Source organism: Alexandromys fortis, unplaced genomic scaffold (genome assembly GCF_014885135.2).
Source record: "Alexandromys fortis isolate MF-2015 unplaced genomic scaffold, M_Fortis_MF-2015_v1.1 scaffold_136, whole genome shotgun sequence".
In the NCBI taxonomy this organism is placed as follows: Eukaryota; Metazoa; Chordata; class Mammalia; order Rodentia; family Cricetidae; genus Alexandromys; species Alexandromys fortis.
The window spans coordinates 450,748-471,404 of NW_026068024.1; the positions used below are offsets into that span (position 1 = coordinate 450,748).

Genomic DNA, 20,657 nt, shown 5'->3' on the forward strand with positions numbered 1-20,657 from the left:
GGAGGAAGGATCTGGGTTCTCGGTAGTAGCCCTCGAGTACCTGCTCCTAAAAGGTTGGGGATACCGTCTCGCACACTGCACCTACTACTACCTGCTCAGGGCTGGGGCTACAGGCAGAGCGTCTAACTTTGTTCCAGGGAGTCAGGCGCGTCCTGAGCCTCCCGACGGGCGCGCCTGCCGGGAGCGCGCAGGGCCCGCCGGGAGCGCGCGGCGTCCGGGATGGCGGCTGCGCAGTGGCTCGCGGGCCGGGAACGGGAGGGCGGGCGGAGCGGCGGGCGGAAGCCATGTTGGAGCTGCACCCCGAGCGAGGGGCTGCGGGCGCGCTCCTCTCCTGGTGGGTGTGACCCGGCTCCGCGCGGCGGCGGGGGGCGGGGACGCCGGGCGGCTCGTCGTGGTCGGCGGCGGCCGCGGCTTGCAGCCGGGCGATTGTGACCGGCGGCGGAGCCGGGCCGGCCGCGGGCGCTCCCTCCGTGCGGCCCCCCTGAGCGCCCCCCCTCCCCGGGCCGGGAGGGAGGCGGGGGGCACCCGGGGCCCGCCATGAACCCCGGCTTCGACCTGTCCCGCCGGAACCCTCAGGAGGACTTCGAGCTGATCCAGCGCATCGGCAGCGGCACCTACGGCGACGTCTACAAGGTGAGGGCAGGGGCCGCCGAGCCCGGGCCTGCACCGCCGGGACTGAACAAAGGACCAGGCGTGGGATCGCAGCCCTCGGCGGGCGTCCTCACCGGAGCCCTGCCCGGGACGCGTTCTCTGACCCCAGCCTCTCCGGCGCGCTGGAGCCGCGGCGCTCCCGGGAGTGCAGAGGCCGGCCTTGCGCTTGTTGCCTGGGCAGGGGCTGTGTGACGAACCGGGTTGCTTGGGGCTTTGGCGTTTGTCAAAGCTGCGTGCCTCTCCGGGACCTGCGATCCCCGGCCGGTGCCTGGGAGCTGCTGCCCACTCGGGCCTGCTTGCTGGTTCTCGTCTAACGCTACTACCTACCTCGGCAGCCTCCATCAACAGCCTTAGCCTTTAGCCTCTTAACATCTGCCTGCGCCTTAGCCTTTAACCTTTTAACATCTGCCTGTCGGTTCCTTGTAATTTTCAAGGAGTCACTTTGTTTTGTAGAAAGAGATCTGGTTCTGTAGGCAAGAAAGCAACTCCCCCCCCCCCCCTCTCCAAAAAGAATTGGACAGTGGTGTTTGTTTTTGTCAGTGGCACACAGGATTCGGCTTTTTCTTTTTCGTTAATCAAGTACCTAGGGAGGGTACTGGTTTGACAAGGTTAGAATTCAAGATTCATTAGCAGTACAGCGTTTCTGTTGCAAAGGGACCACTTCTAAATGCGGGAAGATAAATCACTCTTCCCAGACCAGCTCAACTCCTGGCCTCTTGGAGTCTGCCAAGAAGGGAGATGTATGGTGCCAACTGTGGCAGCAGTCTTGATTTAGTTGCGTATCTACTTACTGGTAACTGAACTTGGACTCCTGTTCCACGGAACACCTGAGGATGCACAGAGAAACTTAGTATTACGTTGGAAAGTTAAGCCTTCAGTTTATCTTGCCCACGTTAAAGCAATAGGTTTTGTTCTTTCGGTGGACCGCGTGAGCTAAGGTAGCCAGTCCAGTGCCGCAGGTCTTTCGCGAGGGCTGTGCTTGTCCCCCACACATCACACCACTTTCCTCTATAGACAGAGGTGTACTGAGCATAGGTACAGTACTTTGAACGTAGCAGGCATATGTTGGTGAACTTGAGTTGTGGCAACTAAAGATAGGAATGAACCCAGGTTTGTTGGGAGCAACATTCAACAGCAGTCTCTGCCATTTTATGAGAGTTGTGTTTTTGATGTGGAGAGGACGGTGACTATCCTCTCCGTGGAACAGGAGGACAGGATCTGTCGCGCTCCAGTCTCTCACCGAGATCTGGAAGATGACAAGGCATTGCTCAGGGCAGTGGTGAGAAAGGAGTAATGCCACATAGAGGGAGCGCCATTCAGAGGCCAGAGAAACCAGTATGAATCTGAGAAAGAATTGTAGCCTGGGCAGCAAGGGAGGATGGCTGTGGATACTGGTTCCTATAGACCTTTTAGCTATGGGAATGAAATCAGATATGGATTTTTCCTTTCTTTTTTTTTTTTTTGTTTTTTTTTTTTTTTCGAGATGGTTGTGTGTGTGTGTGTAAGTAATATAGCTCTGGCTGTACTGGAACTTGCTTTGTAGACGGATGGCCTCAAACTCACAGAGATCCTCCTGCCTCTGCCTCCTGACCGCTGGGATTAAAGGTATGCACAGCCACCACCAGTAGGCCTCCTTTCTTTCTTAAAAGGGCATGTTTGGATGCCCATGGAGGCCAGGAAAGCGCATCAGATCTCTTGGAGCTGAAGTTTTGGGCAATTGTGAGCTACCTGAGATGGGTACTGGGAACCAAATTTGAGTCCTGGAAGAACAGTGGATGCTCTTCACTGCTGAGTCCCGTTTCTTTTCTTTCTTTTCTTTTTTATTTTATTTTTCAGTGTAGATAATCACGCTATGTATCCCAGGCAGGCCTGGAACTTAAAATCCTACAGCTTTGCCCCCTGAATGTTAGAGGTGTAGACAGTCTTGACTCTGTCCAGTTTAGATCTGGACTTCTGGACTGAGGCTCAGGCTTGCTTGAGTTAGGTCTGCAGAACCCACAGAAAGTATGAGGAGAGTGCCGTCTCCACAGAGTTGTCCTCTGTCCTCCCCAGGTGTTCTATGATATGTTCATGCCACACACACACACACACACACACACACACACACACACGCTAAAGTGAATAGTTAGACTTCAAAAAGTTCTCCATATCATGATGTGTGGAGGGAAAGGGCAGTTAGGAGACTGTTGGGATATGCTGGTAAGAATAATAGCATTTTGGAATTTGGTCTTGACTAAGAAGGCAGGAATATGTCCAGATCTAAAGAGCGAATAACTGGGGGAGTCCAGTTATAGTAGACAAAAAGTTTAATTTTGTGCATCTTAGATGGTGACATCTATGTAAGGTGTGTATGTGTTTCAAGTTCTTGAGATGGGTCTCATGTTGCTCGGGATGACTTTGAAATTATGTAGTCAAGGATGATCTTGTGCTGAAATTACAGACACTTATTGGTAGGTTCTTGATAGGGATAATTAGTCAGGTATTTACTATATTTAAAAACAAAACCAGCCAAACTAAAAACCTATGAAGTCACTTTGGTAACACATGCCTGTAATCTCAGCACTTGGGAAGTTGAGGCAGAATGCTGGCCACCAGTTCAGGGCCAGCCTGGGCTACAGGGTGAGCTACAAGTGAGTGTGGGTTACAAAATAAGACTGTCTCAAAAAAAAAAAAAATGCATCCCATGCATGCTGTATAAATCTACCTAGCTAAAAGGAAAAAAAGTTGAGTCTGTAATTTTTCTAAGGACACCTGAATGTAATAGAGGTATGGCAAACTGACTACTCTTGTCAGCCATTACTGATGATGCCAGCTAACATTTATGGAGTACTTATTATCTGGCTGGCACTTTCCTCCCTAGTCCTGCAGCTACTTACTGCAGCTGAAGAAGCAAGTGTAGATAAGGGGGGGTTATATAACTTTGAAGTTGGTAGATGGCAGGGGTAAAAGCTGAACCGGCTGGAGACTGGACATCACCATCAGTGGGAAGCACTGTCGCTGTAAACATGGGTACGGACAGATCGTGTCCTGGATTTCCAGGGAAGAAACTGAAGTGCACGTTGCCTTCACTCTTTGAGCTTCCTGTGGCTCTTTGGTGACTCCTCCCTCCCGATAGGCAGCTTGTGTGCTTCCTTGCCTACCAGTGGACATCAGATAATAGGTGCTTGATTCTTGCCTGCCAGCCTCTATCATTACCAGGACCCAAAGCAGAGCATCTCTGTGGGGTTTGGCACCATACCTCCTGCCGGCTACACAAAGCTGGGACTTCCTTCTTTACTACAACCAAGTCATGTGGCGAAGATACACATTTTCCACATTTACTTTGCCGTTAGATGTTTCTGACACGTGCTGGCGCTGAGCTGGAGAAAAGTGCATCGTGTTTCCAAAAGCCAGGGGGATGCGTTTTGCTTCTTAGGCTGTCGATGAGCAGGCGCTAAAAATGGAATAGTTCTATTAAGTAAGTAAGTTAGACCCAATTATAGTAATTCTTGGAAGGTTGGTGTTTTAAGGGATTTTATTTTGAAAACTCTTCCACCCACTGCAATAGCACAGTTACAGAGTGCTGAACTGGGATGTTGAGATGTATAAGCAGCCGTGCAGCTTATAAAACGCACTTAGAGCTCAGGATTGTTTTGCGTGAGGCTGTTCTTACCATCACAGGTTCTTCTGCTTCTTGGTGCTGAGTAGGCTACTTGAGTTTTACCCACCACATAAGTTATTTTCTTTTTCCTTTGGCCATTTAGTGTGCACTGTCTGAGAGAAGTTTAAAAAGCAGAAATTAATAATACCTTTTAAGTGACACATAACTCTGCAGACTTCATCAACCATGAAGCATTTGCACCAGGGTTACCTAGGGACTGCGGGACTGACGCATGAAGTGCTCTGAAGTTAAGAAACTCTATGTTGTATGTGTCTGTCTGTCTGTCTCTCTCTTTTTTTCTGTGAAATGTCCCACCAGGTATGTCTAGCCATGGGCCCCACATGACTGTGACCTAACCCAAAATCATAAACTTAATTAGTATGTTATGCAGCGTGTGTGTGTGTATGTGTGTGTGTGTGTATGTGATCTTTTTTTCTTTATTACGTTGATTCTGTAGTTTTTTGTTTTGTTGTTGTTGTTTGGGACACAGTTTCTTCAGTAGTCCTGACTGTTCTGGAACTCACTCTGTAGACCCAGTGGCCTTGAACTCAGAGTTCCACCTCCCTGCCTCCTGAGTGCTGGTATTAAAGGTATGTGCCACCAGTGGTTCTTGTGAATTTTGTAGATGACTGTGTTGTGTCACATGTCAAAAGGTTGGCATGGGTGTAAGCATTATTTACATTTTCAGTGAGGTCCATGACCACAGGTCTGTTATGTGGAGGAATAGCAATGTCTTGGAGAAACTAGGAAGTCCCGTACAGTCATGCTGTTTGCATCTAATATCTGCACACAAGCTGTACCATCTTTTCATAGGCATGGCACTTTTCCAGTTGAGTTCAAATTATTCTTACCCGCGAGGTTTTGCTTTTCTAGGTTTATTGTTGAAAACCTATTATGTAGTCTCATGGCTGTCCCCAGCTCTGTGCCAAACCTTTTGTTCCCTTGAGTTCTAGCCCTTTGCCCTGCACTGACCATATCATCCACTGGGCCTCAGTTCTGGCAGTATGCTATGGCTTGAGTCCTTGGAGCCTTCTCTCTGCTTCAGGGAAAGCCATAGGATAGGTACAGTAAAGACTCAGGGACAGTGAGACGGCTCAGCAGGTAAAAAGAGCCTGCCTTAAATAAGCTTGGCAACCTGAGTCGATTCCACATAAAGGTGGGAGGGGGAAACTGACCCCATAGAATTAGTTGTCCTTTATTCTGCACAGACATGGCCGACAGCAGCAGCGGCAGCAATGATAAAGACTTAGGAGTCCTGTGTTAAACCTGATAAACTGTTCAACCCAGCAAACTTTAAGCTTAGCTTGGTTATGGGACTCTTTTTCTCTATGATACCTATTGCTTCTCCTTAGGACTAGTGTCTCGTAGGACATGCTTTGGAAATGTTGACATTAATCTTCTTTTAAAAATCTACACGTGTGCCGGGCAGTGGTGGCGCACACCTTTAAGCCCAGCACTCGGGAGGCAGAGGCAGGCAGATTTCTATGAGTTCGAGGCCAGCCTAGTCTACAGGAGCTAGCTCTAAGACAGGCTCCAAAGCCACAGAGAAACCCTGTCTCGAAAAACCAAAACCAAAACCAACAACAAAAAAAATCTACATGTGTTTGAAAGTCACTGCCTCAGAAATAAAGACTGCAGTGTGTTTAAGGCGAAGTCTATAGAAACCAGAGACCAGAGGAAATGATCATGAAGCGGGTTTGGGAGTAATTTCTCTAGCAAGCAAGTAAACAAAATGAGATTATCAGATTTAGATAAAGATCTCTTTCCTTGAAGGTGGTGTTTGCCTCCAATCTTTGCTTGGTCATGTGATCTCTGTAAATGCACACTAAACGCATGATTCTGTATTGAAATGAATAATTAATAAATTCTCTTGTGAGAAGGGTTTGAACAGCTATCATGCATTGAACAACTATAATAGAAAAGCAGTGTATTAGGGACTGTGAGTGGTAAAAATGACAGGGTTTGGTACATTGTATTTGTGTAGGGATGTGCGCCTACTCTTAGTTGTCCAAGTTTGATACCAAGACTTCACAGGTTTCCTCATTTTCTCACAGTGAACCCCGTTGTGGCCTCGGCATTCCTGGGATGCCCCACACGCTCCACAGCTGACCACTGTGGCACCATGGCAATTTAATGAGCAGGGTTCAGAGCCAATCTGCCTGCTCTTACCATGTACTAGTCCAGGACACCAGGCCTGTTACTTCATCCCTCTCTGTGCCTTGGGTCCTTCAGTTGTGATGGTGACACTTGGGAAAGCATTAGATTTGTCGTGGCCGATTGCTGCTAGTGTCACTGCATATTTTTCCTATTACCCTCACACTAACCTTTGCTTTTGCACTTCCTGTCTCTACTTAGACTCTCTGTCTCCTTGCCTGCATCTCTATGGTTTGTCTTTTTATTGCCATCAGGTCTCAGGGTACATGAGTAATATAACCAAAAAATTACCCTGTTATAATTTAGTGTTTGCAAGTTCAGATATCACTTTTAATAAGTCTGTCTCTTACCCTCCACCACTTTCTGGGAAAGATCTAAATTTAGTGGAATTGGAATATTTGGGATCTTTCATTAGAAATATAAGTAAATTAGTATTTAAAAATTTGGTACCAAACATGAATAATTATTTGAATGAGAAAAGATCCCAACAAAGGATTGTCATCTTAGAGGAAGGCCCCTTTCCCTAGGAATGTTCCTGTGAAATGATTCCCAATACCAACCTGACGCTCTCCATGTGGATCGCCTGTCCCGGCAGCTCTCGTCATTCAAGCACTGAGCCCTCTTTTGGTTACCTTCATAGGAAGTTCTGCTCTGCATTTTTCTGCCTTTCTCATAGCATGTGCTACCACCTGTCATGTCTTATAGAGCTTAAACTCAGGACGATTCTGCTTGACTCGGTGCTGTATCTTGAGGGCCTTGAAGAGTGACTGATACACGAGTCTCAGGTAGTATTGGGAATGAAAAAGTACAGCGGCACCAGAGGGATGAATGACAGCTACATGAGTGGAAGGGAAGAGAGCTTCTTTCAGACTGGCAGAAGTCTCGGCAGAGGAGTGGTGCTGGGTTAGTAGTGGGTCCAGAGCGACTTGGGCATTGTAGATCTTAAGGCTTAAGTAAGTAGGTTTAATGTCTTTTCCGTGTATTAAGCACGGGTCAAGGGTTACTATATAAACTAGAAGTCATTGTCATTTTGCACTAAAGATTTCGTGGCTAATAGTGGGTTTGATACCCCTAATCCAAAAGTCTGAAATACAAAATACTCCAAAATCCAAAGTAGTGTAGCACTGACTGATGTCACAAGTAGAAAATTCAATCCTGCTCCCACTGGATGGTTTAAACTTGAATGCAAGTATGCTGAGAAACATTGAGTAACATTTCCTTTAGGCTGTCTGTATAGGGTGCATATGAAACAAGGGAAATTTCATGTTTAGACTTGGTCCTGTCCCCAAGATCTCACTGTGTATGTGCAGTATTCCAGTGTTTGGAGCCAGCCACCGTATTTTGGTTCGAAGTACTTGATAAGGGATTCTCAGCTCTAATACATACACCACGAGGCTCTTCTTAGGTTTGAGAATATGATTGCACTCTTAGGAAAAGGACTTTGCTCACCAATAGGAATAAAAACCCCTTAAATCCAAGAGATGGAATCCTGTTTTCTTTCTGCTGTTGTTTGGCTTTTACAGTTCTTTTTTTCATCTGGAGGAAGCTGTGTTTTCGTTTGCAATACCTCAATCTGAGATTATAGGTTAGGGTTCCTGTGCTACAGTGCCAGCTGCCTTTGTCCCAGATCTGCACGGGTAGTTTTCAGTAAGACATTTTTGTTGTTTTTGTTTAAACTCTTCTTAGGAATTTAAAGTTGTAAGATTCTTTTTCTGTATGAATCTTCCACCCTTCTTTGCCTAAAGACTGTCTTCACTGTTCATAGATTAAAGGATACACGCTCAAAACTGGTATCCAAGGCTCTGTCCATTCTGCTTGGTGGTCTCAAAGAGCTATCAAGATTTAGATAGCTTGGAGAAGTTAGGGGGAAAAAAGGTAATGTCTGGGAATTAAATGAGAGGATTGACCAGTGTGGAAGGTATGTGGGATGAAGCATGGGGAAAGGTTGCTGGAGAAAGCCAGGCCAAACCTGTTAAGAGCAAGGGGTCATGGGTCAGATACAGCATGGGCACTGGGAGCACAGAACTCTTTCCTGTGGGTGTGATGATGTAGACATGTCCTATAGTATTCTAACAGTTGAGAATGGAGCTGAGATGAAGGACAGAAATAATTGCTAGAGAATCCTGAAGTTGTTAGTGATAGCCATTGCTGTTTACCATATTAGCAAGTACATACGATATAATTTTAAAATACTGCTAATAATAAACCTGCCACATGAGGATAAATATCATTTTAATGAAAAGTAACTTTTTTAAACAAAAAATTAAATAAGGTGTGGCGTTGCTGTCCATTTTGAAAAGTGAGTTTACTATCTGGTTAAATAGAACACAGAATTTCAGTCCTGCTTCTTTGATATGTGGCAGTGTTTGGGTGAAGTATGAAGAAGATCTGGTCTCACGTATGTGTAGTTGGAAAAGAGAATAGACTTTTCAGGTGCTTGTGGATATTCTCTTCTAATAGATACCCTGCCACTTGAGGACTGGTGGCTTCTGAAAGGTTCATTGCAAAGCCAGAGTAGTCTGCATGCTGTTATGTTCAAGTTCCCCTTCTCCTTTATCATTCTGCATGATTTTTTAAATCATCATTCTTTGACCATTTGGAAAAATGCTGGCTTCTTATGTTATTTGGGTCTTCTTCAAATTCCCCAAACAGACTTTTTTTGTTCTCTCATTAGAAAGGTCTTGAACTGTATTTCTCAGGAGTCTGATTTTGTTTAGAAGTGCTAGATGCACTGGCTGCCACAAATGCTATCTGTCAGTTGTTTCCTTCATATGAGAGGTGCATTTAATTCATTTTCAAGACAATGTCTGATATATACCCAGTGATGAACAACCACAGTTTTTCTGTAGTCATTTTGAGTAAAACTGGTATACCATGGAGAAGTGGCTAGTTCGGTTGTGGTGCGTGGATGTGTCTTGTGTATACTTCCAGTTCCATCACATGGAGTATGAAAATGGCATGTATTCAAGGTCAAGATGTAATAAAATTCCTAACGTTTGTACTCTGACAAGGACATTCTTTTGTAAAAACACGTTTTTTTCTCTCTCTTAGTATGTGCCAGTGAAGAATACAGTGACTTCTAGTTATTTTATGTCTACTTCCTTGATTTGTGCCAAGGCACGTCAGCACAGTCACGGTGGCTAATAGCATTTTTGTATTGTCCTGAAAATAGTTTTGACTTCCTGGACCGAAAAGAACCTCAGGAAGTTTCAGAGATATTGGGATAAGTGTTTCAGCTTTCTCGCTAAAACAAAACACCTGAAGAACCTACTTAATGAAGGAAAAGGCTCAGCTTGGCTCATAGCTTGAAAGTTTTGCATGTCTGGCTGCTCAGCCTGGCTACTTTTGGCCTGTGGAGGTGCAGCGTATCTTGACTGTGGTAGTGTGTGGCAAGAGAGCTTTGTTCTGATTACAGCAGCTGAGAGGCAAAGAGTACCAAGAAAGGCTGGGGCTCCAGTTCCCTTTCAGGCTTTGTACAAGGATAGAAAAAAATCAGTTCCTTTCTTGGACTGAAGGATTATTAGGATGTGAAAAGTTCTTGCAAAGTGCTATAGATGCAAAGGGGAATTTCTTTAAGGACATAGTGGACCAGCAGGGCACAGGTGAGGTGTTTGTATTCTGTTATAAAAATGTTTCATGTTCTGACATGAAACATAAATAGCATAAATGTCTTATAGAAAATAAATACTAAGAAAGAAATAAAATAATGTTTTGTCGTAAATACTCATAATGCTATATATTTTCTTCCAGTTTTGAGACACAAATATTTTACACATTTGTTTACTGGTGTATAGTTTTAAAAAAATGACATGGGCCTGGAGAGATGGTTCATCAGGAAAGAGCACTTAGTGCTCTGGGAGAGGACGTGTGTTCAGTTCCCAACACCCACATCAGGTAGCTGCTAATCATCTCAGCCCCACTTGTATGCACATGTTGCACCCAGGCACTCATACACATAAATTAATATAAATAAATCTTTTAAAAATTACAGCGGAATACCAACTATATATATGTTTCAGTTACGTAGTTTCTGGCAAGTGTATATAGCTGTGCGACCCGTCTCTCACTAAGATAGAACATGTCCATACCTTTGGCTTCCCCAGTTAAACCACGTGTTAGCGCCACCCCACCCCACCCCACTCCACTCCACCCTACCCACAGCCACTCTTCTGATTTCTGTCACCATGAAATGTCTTCTGGAACTGGGTGTAAATGCTTCACAGATGAGTTGCATGGCAGCGTAGGGAAGTGAGTTAGCTCCACACATCTGGACTCTCTCTGGGTTGCTTTTCTCTGTTGAGTGTGTTCTGTACTTTCATGGCTACCTCACTGTCTTGCTCACTGTAGTTTTGAAAGTCTGATAGTGTGTGTCTTCTAGCTTTGTTCTGCTTTTCGAAATTGCCTTTTCTATTTACATCCTTGGCTTTTTCATACACATTTCAGAATCAGTTTTCAAGGTAAACATAAAAGCTTGCTGGAGTTTTATGGCCTAGTGGCCATATCCTGACTGGCACAGCCGACTGAAGCTCAGTCAGGTTTTACCAGCTTGTGCATGCATTCATTAAACACAAATCTTGGAGTATCATTTTGCAATATCTTATCACATGCTTAGCCTGCTGGGATTTATGTTTGGGCTCTGAAGATCAATTTATAGAGAATTAAGATCTTACCATAATTGAATCTTCTCATATGTTAGTGCAATATATTTATTCAGATCTTTTAAAAGCATCATCAATATTTTTGCCCCTTTTTAATTAATAAATTTTATCTGCAGCTGATATTACAGCAAGAAGGTAATAGTGGGATGCTTAAGGTAGTACATTAATCATTGTATGAGCCACATTTTCATTTTGTATTAAAGTCCTCGCTTGCTAATGATGCCTGACTTCCTTTGGCTTAACCTTGTTCATTTTTAGCCCTGAACATATGGACTCCTTTTAAAATTGGCAGAAATGAAAAGACGAGAAAAATGACTATTTAAAAAAAATCTACTTTTGTAATGTAAAAGATGAAAATAATGGCCTTATACACTTGGCTTATTTTTATATGTGAGATGTTGTTATATTTACTTGTGCACAGTTTGCAAATTTTATCTTCTTTGAGCTTTGGAAGGAAAAATGCCCTTGAAAGTTGCTTCATCCTTAGAGGAAAAATAAGTAGCTCAGCTAAGTGGATTGTTTAGAGGAGCCCTCTGTATTCTCTTCCCCTCTTGCATAGCTCATGATCTCATATAAGGAAACAATATGAATAAAAAGGACATGTAAGTAGCATTTCTAAGGTAGAACTCTTAGAGGACAGCAGTAAAGCTTTAGACTAAAGCATTTAAGACAAAGGTAAGCTGGCTCTCTGGAAACGCTGGTCTTGATTGGTACTTAAAGGAAAATTGGGTCTGCGTGTGTGAAGAACTGAACCATCATTCAGAGGAATAAATGTGTGGGCTGGATGGCAAGCCCAGCTGCTGAAGTGCTTGCCAAGCAAGCATGAGGATCCGAGTTCAGATTCTTCTAGTACCCACATAAAAGCCAAGTGCAGGGGCACACTCCTGTGAGCCCAGTGTTGGACAGGTTGAGACAGAGGATCCCTGGAGCTTCTGTGGGTTTGAAGTGGGCAAAGATAATTGGCAACTTTTCTAAGTAGGGGGCATATTGGGAAGTGAGGTAGATAATGTTTCAGAAATCTAAGATAGAGGTGGGTGCCAGTTAAAATTTGCAAGGATTGTCAGATGGTTCAGGAGGCAGAGGTTCTTGTCATCAAGCCTGATGACTTGAGCTTGATCCCTGAAGGTCCCCCTGGTGGAAAGAGACCTGACCTCTGCCCAGCTGCCCTCCATCCTCCATAAGCATACTATGGCATGTACCGTCCTCCGTCAACGTTTAAATAAATGTAATAAGTTCTTGAAAAGAAGTGGGAACACATTGAATTATTCTGTAACACGTTCTAGATTTATTAGTGCCAGTCTTGGCTTTCTGGCCTTCCCCGTGAAGCTGTCGGTTGGTATTTGGTGAGATTTCTTACTGAATTCTCTACTTCCTACCCCTCAAAGTTCTAGCCTTTGTGTTTTGTATTTTTGAGACAGGGTTTTTCTGTGTAGCTTTGGAGCCTGTCCTGGAACTTATTCTGTAGACCAGGCTGGCCTCAAACTCACAGAGATCAACCTGCCTCTGCCTCCCAAGTGCTCATATTAAAGGTGTGAGCCACCACCGCCTGTGTCTAGCTTTTGTGTTTATCATTTTGGTGCTGGCCCATGAAATCCCTACATGCATGTTAACTCTGGTTACTATCTCTGTTCTGTGTGTGTGTATGCTGTGTCTTGCTTTTGTCTGCACTGTTCATAAATGCTCCAGGTTGCTACGTGGACCTCTGTCTACAGATGGCAGTGTCTGATGGTTGCCCTCATGCTGACTTGGTTTCTTGGCTTGCTATTTCTCCTGCCATCTTACTCCTTCCTGCACTATTCAGTGCTGAAGGAATGTTTGGTAGGGGTTTTCCTTCTATTTTTCCAGTGTCTAAAGTGAGGGACCATGTGAGCCAAACTTAAGACATATATTCTTATTTTGTCTTTGCTTCCACATTGTAATCTGCTTGAGAACTTTTTTTTTTAAAAAAAGATTCTGCATATTACTAAGAAGTCTGTTGTCAGATCATCTATAGCTTGTTGCCAATATGTCTCTTCTCTCTGATTGTTGGGACCAATTGGAGTCCCGGCCTTCAGCTGCTCTTCCCTGTCTAGAGCCTTCTAATTGGAGTTATTAAAAGCTGTGCCTTGAGGATCAGAGGATGGGATTTTCACCTGTTGGCCATTGACTGCAGGGTATTTAAGCCTCCATGGTGCTATTAAAGAAGGGCTTGCTTTTTTTTCTTTTTTTTACCAGTGATTGGAGGTCCGAGTGTCTGTCTGTCTGTCTCTGTGTGTGTTTGTGTTCTCAACCTCCAGCCCCTTGCCCGAAGCTGGCGAACTGTATTGTAGCGCATAGAGTGCAGACGGGGCATGCAGTGCACAGCAATTGGAGGTCCCACCGAGATATCAGGAACTAGGGAATGCTGAGAGGTCGCCCTAGGAAGGTGGATTTGGGTATGTGTTAATCCTGAAGTCCTTCCCTCGGTTTCGGCCCCACCGAGATAGAGAGGTAATCGGACAGGGTCATTCCCGGCTGACAAGGACCTATTGAGGAATTATGATGGGAATTGTTAGCAGTATCTTCTCTGCCTTGTTCAGAGAACAGTCAGTCTCTAGGGAGGAGTTTGATGATTTAGAGTTTGTAGAGAATAGTGAGGAATCATCGGATGATACGGAGGAAATTATATGTAGGGAAATAAGAAATCTCTGTAGAAAACAGAAAGTGTTAAGTAAAATAAGATTCGCACCCAACTCCCTCGACCCCACTGGCTTATAATGATGAAGGTTGGTGGTCGCAGTTAAGTAGGGGCTCTAACATTGAACAAAACAAAGGAGTTTGCTTCTGTCCTACACACATGGTTGCACCGGTAATGGAGGTGCCAGATACCAACAACCCAGGACAAATAATTTGCCAACATTTTGCAATACAATTTAAAGAAATGAAGCAATTGAAGGAAGCTGTTGCTGCATATGGGGCTCAAGCACCCTTCACGTTGGCCATGATAGAATCTTTCTCTGCTATGAATTTAACACCAAGTGATTGGCAGCAATTATGTCATGCTGTCTTATCTCGGGGAGATTATCTCCTATGGAGAGGGGAATATCAGGAACATTGTATACAAACGGCCCAATTAAATGCTCAAGCTCAACGTAATTTAGATATGTTAACTGGGGCTGGGGCTTATGCCAATTTGCAACAACAAATTCTGTATGATCTAGGAGTATTCGCCCAAATAGCTGCAGCCGCCACTAAAGTTTAGAAGGCTCTAGACAGGGAAGAGCAGCTGAAGGCCAGGACTCCAATTGGTCCCAACACCTGATTGAATTGGAAATTTTCTTCTTCACCTCTAGTCTCATGAAGTTTTACAATATTATGTGGGACTTGAAATACTTGCTTTTTTCTAATCTGAAAGTAACATGTTTTCAGTAGCCGTAGAAAGCTGTGAACTGGTATATAGTTTTCACTCTTTCTGTTCAGCCATTTCACTTCTCTTTATTAGTCTACATGTTTTTTCCTGTCTTTTAAACTTTTTATTTGTGTGTACATGTGTTTTCTGTAGATGCATGTCTGTGGATCATCAGCTGTGTATGCCTGGTCCTCAAGGTGGCCAGAAGAGGCTGTCAGAGCCCCTGAAGTGGAGTTACAGAAGGTTGTGAATTACTGCTTCCACATAGGATCCTGGAGGGACATAGTGTATATACCATTGCCTTTTACTTTGTAGTGATTATCTTTCTAGAAGTCCCCCCCCTTTTAAATTTTCCAAATTTGTGAATACCTTTTTATTTATTTATTTATTAAAGATTTCTGTCTCTTCCCCACCGCCGCCTCCCCTTTCCCTCCCCCTCCCCCAATCAAGTCCCCCTCCCTCGTCAGCCCAAAGAGCAATCAGGGTTCCCTGCCCTGTGGGAAGTCCAAGGGCCACCCACCTCCATCCAGGTCTAGTAAGGTGAGCATCCACGAAACTGCCTAGGCTCCCACGAAACCAATAGGTACAGTAGGATCAAAAACCCATTGCCATTGTTCTTGAGGTCTCAGTAGTCCTCATTGTCCACTATGTTCAGCGAGACCGGTTTTAACCCGGGCTTTTTCAGACCCAGGCCAGCTGGCCTTGGTGAGTTCCCGATAGAACATCCCCCTTGTCTCAGTGTGTGGGTGCACCCCTCGCGGTCCTGAGTTCCTTGCTTGTGCTCTCTCTCCTTCTGCTTCTGATTTGGACCTTGAGATTTCAGTCCGGTGCTCCAATGTGGGTCTCTGTTTCTGTCTCCTTTCATCGCCTGATGAAGGTTAATATTCAGGAGGAAGCCTATATGATTTTCTTTGGGTTCTCCTTCTTATTTAGCTTCTCTAAGAACCCGAATTATAGGCTCAATGTCCTTTATGGCTAGAAACCAAATATGAGTGAGTACATCCCATGTTCATCTTTTTGGGTCTGGCTTACCTCACTCAGGATAGTGTTTTCTATTTCCATCCATTTGCCTGCAAACTTCAAGAAGTCCTTGTTTTTTACTGCTGAGTAGTACTCTAATATGTATATATTCCATACTTTCTTCATCCATTCTTCCATTGAAGGGCATCTAGGTTGTTTCCAGGTTCTGGCTATTACAAACAATGCTGCTATAAACATAGTAGAGCATATACTTTTGTTGTGTGATAAGGCCTCTCTTGGGTATATTCCCAAGAGTGGTATTGCTGGGTCCGTGGGTAGGTTGATCCCGAATTTCCTGAGAAACCTCCACACTGCTTTCCAGAGTGGTTGCTTGTGAATACCTTTTGTGTAACTTGAGTTTTGACTCCTTTTATGTTTGATTTTTAAAAATTAGTCTCTAAAAAAATCTATTGAAGTGTCATTTTATGATTTTAGGTTTTGGCAGGTTTAATCTGTGTTGGTTTTGTTCCATGTACTGGCTTTAATTGTGGTAGGTTTTTACTTTACTCATCTTTCCCCTGTAAGACTCTGTGACTCAGCTTGTGGGAGTGTGTGTCTTTCCAAAATGCTTTGCTTTCGCCCCCTCCAGAAATCTCTCTCCTTTTTATTCTGAGGTGGACTTTTATGTCAGTTCCACAGTTTGGAATCTCCCAGACCTAGTGGATGTTATAGATTGGAACCCCAGATCACAATGAGCAGCGAGCACATTTTAGATTTTTGCTTGGTTTTAGGTTGAGAGACAGGATCTCACTCTGTGTGCAGGCTACCCTGGACTATGTATGTATCACAGACTGGCCTCAAACTTGCTGTCTTCATCCTGACCCAGCCTCCCAAGTGCTGGGATTGTAAACATGCACTGCCACATGCCTGACTTGATTTTTAATTCTAAAAAGTTCCCCTCCCCCCATGCTCTGAAAAACCCACACAGGGGTAGATTTTATTGTTAACCTACCTGTGAGTAGCCTTTAACAATCGGTTTTTATTGTCCTGAGGGTGTGGTCTCTTCAGGGACTCTGTTCTAGTATGTAGTTTCGCTTGTTCGCAGACCCGGGAGCACCTCACTTACCTTCCCTCATCCTTACCATGCTCATCCTCAAAGCCTGCTCTCCAGCACACCACTGGTGGAAGTTCTCCTCTGGTCTTCAGTTTCCACCTTGCATTAGTGTGGTGGTGGTTAAATCAGATGATCTAAAGTTGCTACATTGTTATCACTGAAGTCCACAGTTCACACAGGAGGGACTGTGCTGCACAGCTCTGTCACAGACTGTCCCCTCTTACAGAGCAGTTTCACTGTCCTGAAAATCCCCTATTCTTCCATGCATTTTGTCCTCCCTTTCCTCACAACCCAGTTTCTGATAGGTATACAGCTATACAAACACACACATGAGTATATTATATATTATACATATTATATATGTTTTTTCTTTTCCAAATGTTGTATAACTGGAATTATGTAACATATGTCTTAAGACTGGCTTCTTTCACTTGGCTGTGTAACTTAGATTCATCCTTGTCTTTTGGTGACACAGCTTATTTCTTATCTTGTTGATTAATAGCCCCACATTTGGTTGGATGTCAATGATTTACATATTCACCTCTTGAAAAATATGTTGATGGCTTTGGCATCATAAGTAGAAATGTAACAGCAAGGAGTACTATGCTGGGTTGTGTGAGGAGCCTGTTTCCACAGGGTTGCGTGCACATTCCAGTAGTTCGTGGGAGCTCCTATTGCTTCACATCTGCACCAGCAGTTCGTATGGCCAGGGGTTTGGATTTGGACTATTCTACTGTGCACATGTTGATACCTGTCTGCTTTGTAAAATCTAACAATATGTGGTATTGAACATACTTTCCAGTATGTATTTTGCTGTCTCTATGTCCTTTTTGGTAAGATGCCTATCTAAAGTTTCTTAGAATTTTAATTTTGAGCCGAGCATAGTGGCATACATCATAATCTTCACCCTCAGTGGGATGAAGCAGGAGGATTACATAGTAAGACCCTGTTTTAAACAAACGGTAAAATTGGATTGCTTCCTTTTCTTATTGTTAAATTAAGAATTCTCTGTATATTTTGGGTACGTGCCTGTTACTGGACATGTATTTGGTTTTTCCCTCTTTGTCTTGCCTTTTCATTCTATTAACTGTGTCAGACCTGGAGTTTCTTGTATGTTATCTTCTAGAAGTTTTGTAGCTTTGCATTTTGTATCTGCAATCCACTTTGAATGGTCTTTTGTGAGAGGTATAAGGTCTGTGTGTGGATTGGTGGGCAGGCGTGGTATGGTCTTGGTCCAGAACCATTTGTTGAAAAGACTCATTGCTTTGTATGTCTTTACTCCTTGGTGAAACCCAGCTGGCTGTATTTGTGTGGGTCTATTTCTGGGCACTTATGTTTGTTTTCAACAGTGCAACAAATACTAGTGACAAAGTAGCTATACTTTGATTGAATGGCTTAAACAACAAAACATTATTTCTGGAAGCCAGAATTCCAGAGATGGCGATCTCCTTAGGGTGGTTTCTTCTGTGGCGTCTTTAGCAGGCATATGGAGGTCCTTCTCGTGGTGTTGACATGTGGTAAGGGGCAGTGATGTGGGACTAAGAAGACGAAGAAGGTAGTGACTGGGAGCCATGAGTCCAGGAGTGAGTCCCTGCTGCCCTCAGACTAGTTAACAAAGAGTGCCAGTCATGTTGATGGTGAGAGGAGGTAGTGATGTCTATATTTGATTGGCAAGGAGTTTGGTCCTGCTGTTTTTCCAGCTCCAAACTGTCCTGTCCTGTTGGTCTCTAAGGCTTTTGTTGAACACTTAAGCTGAACCATGATTGACTCCAGATCTCAAGGAGGTTAGATAATAGTGGGTGTAATACTCATTTAGTGACAGCATTAAGTCATATGGAACATTTTCTGAGTAAGTATTAAATTATGTGATTCCCAGTAAACAAAAAATGATTACAGTACATGACCCTATAAGAAAGACTCTTTACAAAAGAGAGGGTGGAAGTTGTTCCTTAAAGTGTGGTTTATATTTGGTAGATGGAGTAGAAGAACATTGTATTAGAGATGAGTGTTGCAGATGAGGGCCTTATGGGGGGCTAGCAAGGAGGACTTGTATAGGTACTGGTCAAAAGGTCTTATGGGGAGTTAGTGAGAAGGGCTTGTTCAAATATGTGTCAAACTAAAGGATATTATTTGTTCTAGAATAATGGATATGAGTATTGATAAGAAAAATCATAGCAAGTATTATATACTGAGTACTTACAGTGTGTCAGGTGTGGTTTCTAAGTGTACTCACTTTAACGTGCCCTCGTGGTCTTATGCACCAGGCCCTTTAAAGATACTGGAAGCTGAGGTACATAGAGGTTAGCAGAGGCTAAGGTCAAACTGAAAGCAGAAATTGAACTCAGAGTGAACTTTGGGTCCTCTTTGCTGCAGATCCCGTGTCTTCCTGTATTGAGCTAGATTAGACCAGAATATAGCTTACCATGTTTCCAGAGTATAAAGTAGGTATGATAGAGACAAGGAAACCATTGAAGATTGAGCAGAAGTGAAGACAGTGGGCGGGTTATTTCTTAGCTCCTTGGGAGAGTAAGCAGGTATGGTACAGGGTGGCTTTCTGATGAAAATTCCATGTTTCCTGAAAGGTGGCACACCCAATGACGGGGAAGTTGGGAGCATTGACAACTTGTATGGAGAGAGAAACTGAGTGAAGCAAGATGTGGAGTTAGATTTCCACAGAGTGAGGTGTCTGCGGTGGAAAGCTGTCCTCTGGGCCAGTTTCTCTGGAAGTGGTGGACTGGCAGAGTTGGGGGAGCTGTGGGATGGCAGCAGAGAAGGAGGGTTATAGAACAGAGGGGCAGACCAAGGGAAGACACCTCTTTAACCTGAGCAGTCAAAGGTCAGAAGTATTTTCTAACCTTTTCATTTGAGTGTCTAAAGGAAGTTAGTGCCTACTGTAGTGTTGTTATGTTTGAGTGTACCCTGTGCTGTGGGCACGCCTGTGAGTGGATGTTATGGCATTAGGTTTGCCGGTACAGGTCACTGAGTGTTTCCTGACCAAAAGGTGAGACTAGTGCTGCACATACAGGGGAATGGGAAGGTTCCTCGGTGGTTATGTATCTAACCACCGCATCCATACTCAGCTCAGATTCCAGTGTCCATTTCTGGGTCGGAGGAGTGGGTGGCTTACTCTTGTCCTTGCTGTAGAAGGCTGTTTGTCCCTTGAGCATCACGGCCATTAATTGCTGTCTTTGTGGGAAGCAGCCCTGGAGGTTGGGCTTGTTGATTGCCACTCATGAAAGGAGTGGGGGCTCCCTGAGACCTCAGCTATCCTCCCTGCACACCTCATGCCAGCTGTATCTGTTTCTGCCTGAATTGCTCAGAACCTAGTGTCAGAAAGTACCAGCGTGTAGAGAGGGGAACTGAAGAGGAGGCTCCATCTAGTTGGCTGCTCGAGTCCTTGCTGCTGTGAGGCTTTGGTGGTCACCTACATTACTGTAAATAAGTAAGCCCAATGAACTCACTGGTTTGCAGAGTTGGACTGTTGGTGTTGTGTCTGGGTCAGGTGCTTGTTTAGGTCTCCCGCATCCTTGTATGGGAAGGCCCCACCCCTCTCCTATTCTTGGGAGGCAGTTAAAGTGGGTAGAAGGAAGAGATGGAGGTTCAGAGCATGGGAGGCCCAGAGACCAGTCTTAAGATACCCTCTCCCTTCTCTACTCCTTGGGGTGTTTGTTTTGATGTTCCACCTGGTGCTCTAGTCCTCCCATTGTAAACACTGAGCACGACCACAGGACCTTTTGCCACAGTTGAGTTTGCTTTCCCAGTGCTTTCCAGCCTGACCCTCACTACCGCCGCTTTGCTTCCCCATCACTATGCTGACTTCTGAGGTCTTGTGTCTCTATTGCTGGCACTTCACCGACATCAAGGAATATGCTAGTCATGTAAGATGTTTTGATTTTGGATACAGAGATTTTTTTTTCTTCCAGTAAAACTGTGGTTACATGAGGTTTGACAATCTCTTTTTTCTCCAAAAACCCAAAATTGGATGTTTCTGTAAATTACTGGGCAGAGCTGCTATTTTTGCTGTCTGCTTGTATTGTTTATGTTGAGTTTCTTAAACTCTTTCTTTCATATTATGAGACAATATTTGAATCAAAACTTAGGAAATATTTCTAT

The 20,657-nt window shown here is 44.2% G+C and overlaps 1 protein-coding gene across 5 annotated transcripts in view; it reads left to right on the forward strand.

The window, feature by feature from the left end:
- Nucleotides 1–310: 310 nt before the first annotated feature.
- The window catches only part of Map4k3 (mitogen-activated protein kinase kinase kinase kinase 3), a 156,790-nt gene continuing 136,443 nt past the window's right edge, over nucleotides 311–20,657 (forward strand). The window contains exon 1 of one of the 5 annotated variants that reach the window (XM_050163489.1): nucleotides 311–633. In XM_050163489.1, the coding sequence (XP_050019446.1) occupies nucleotides 538–633 (96 nt within the window). In that variant the 5' untranslated portion in view covers nucleotides 311–537. The remainder of the gene's footprint in view (nucleotides 634–20,657) is intronic. The other 4 variants (XM_050163486.1, XM_050163487.1, XM_050163488.1 and 1 more) reach the window with 4 other exon arrangements.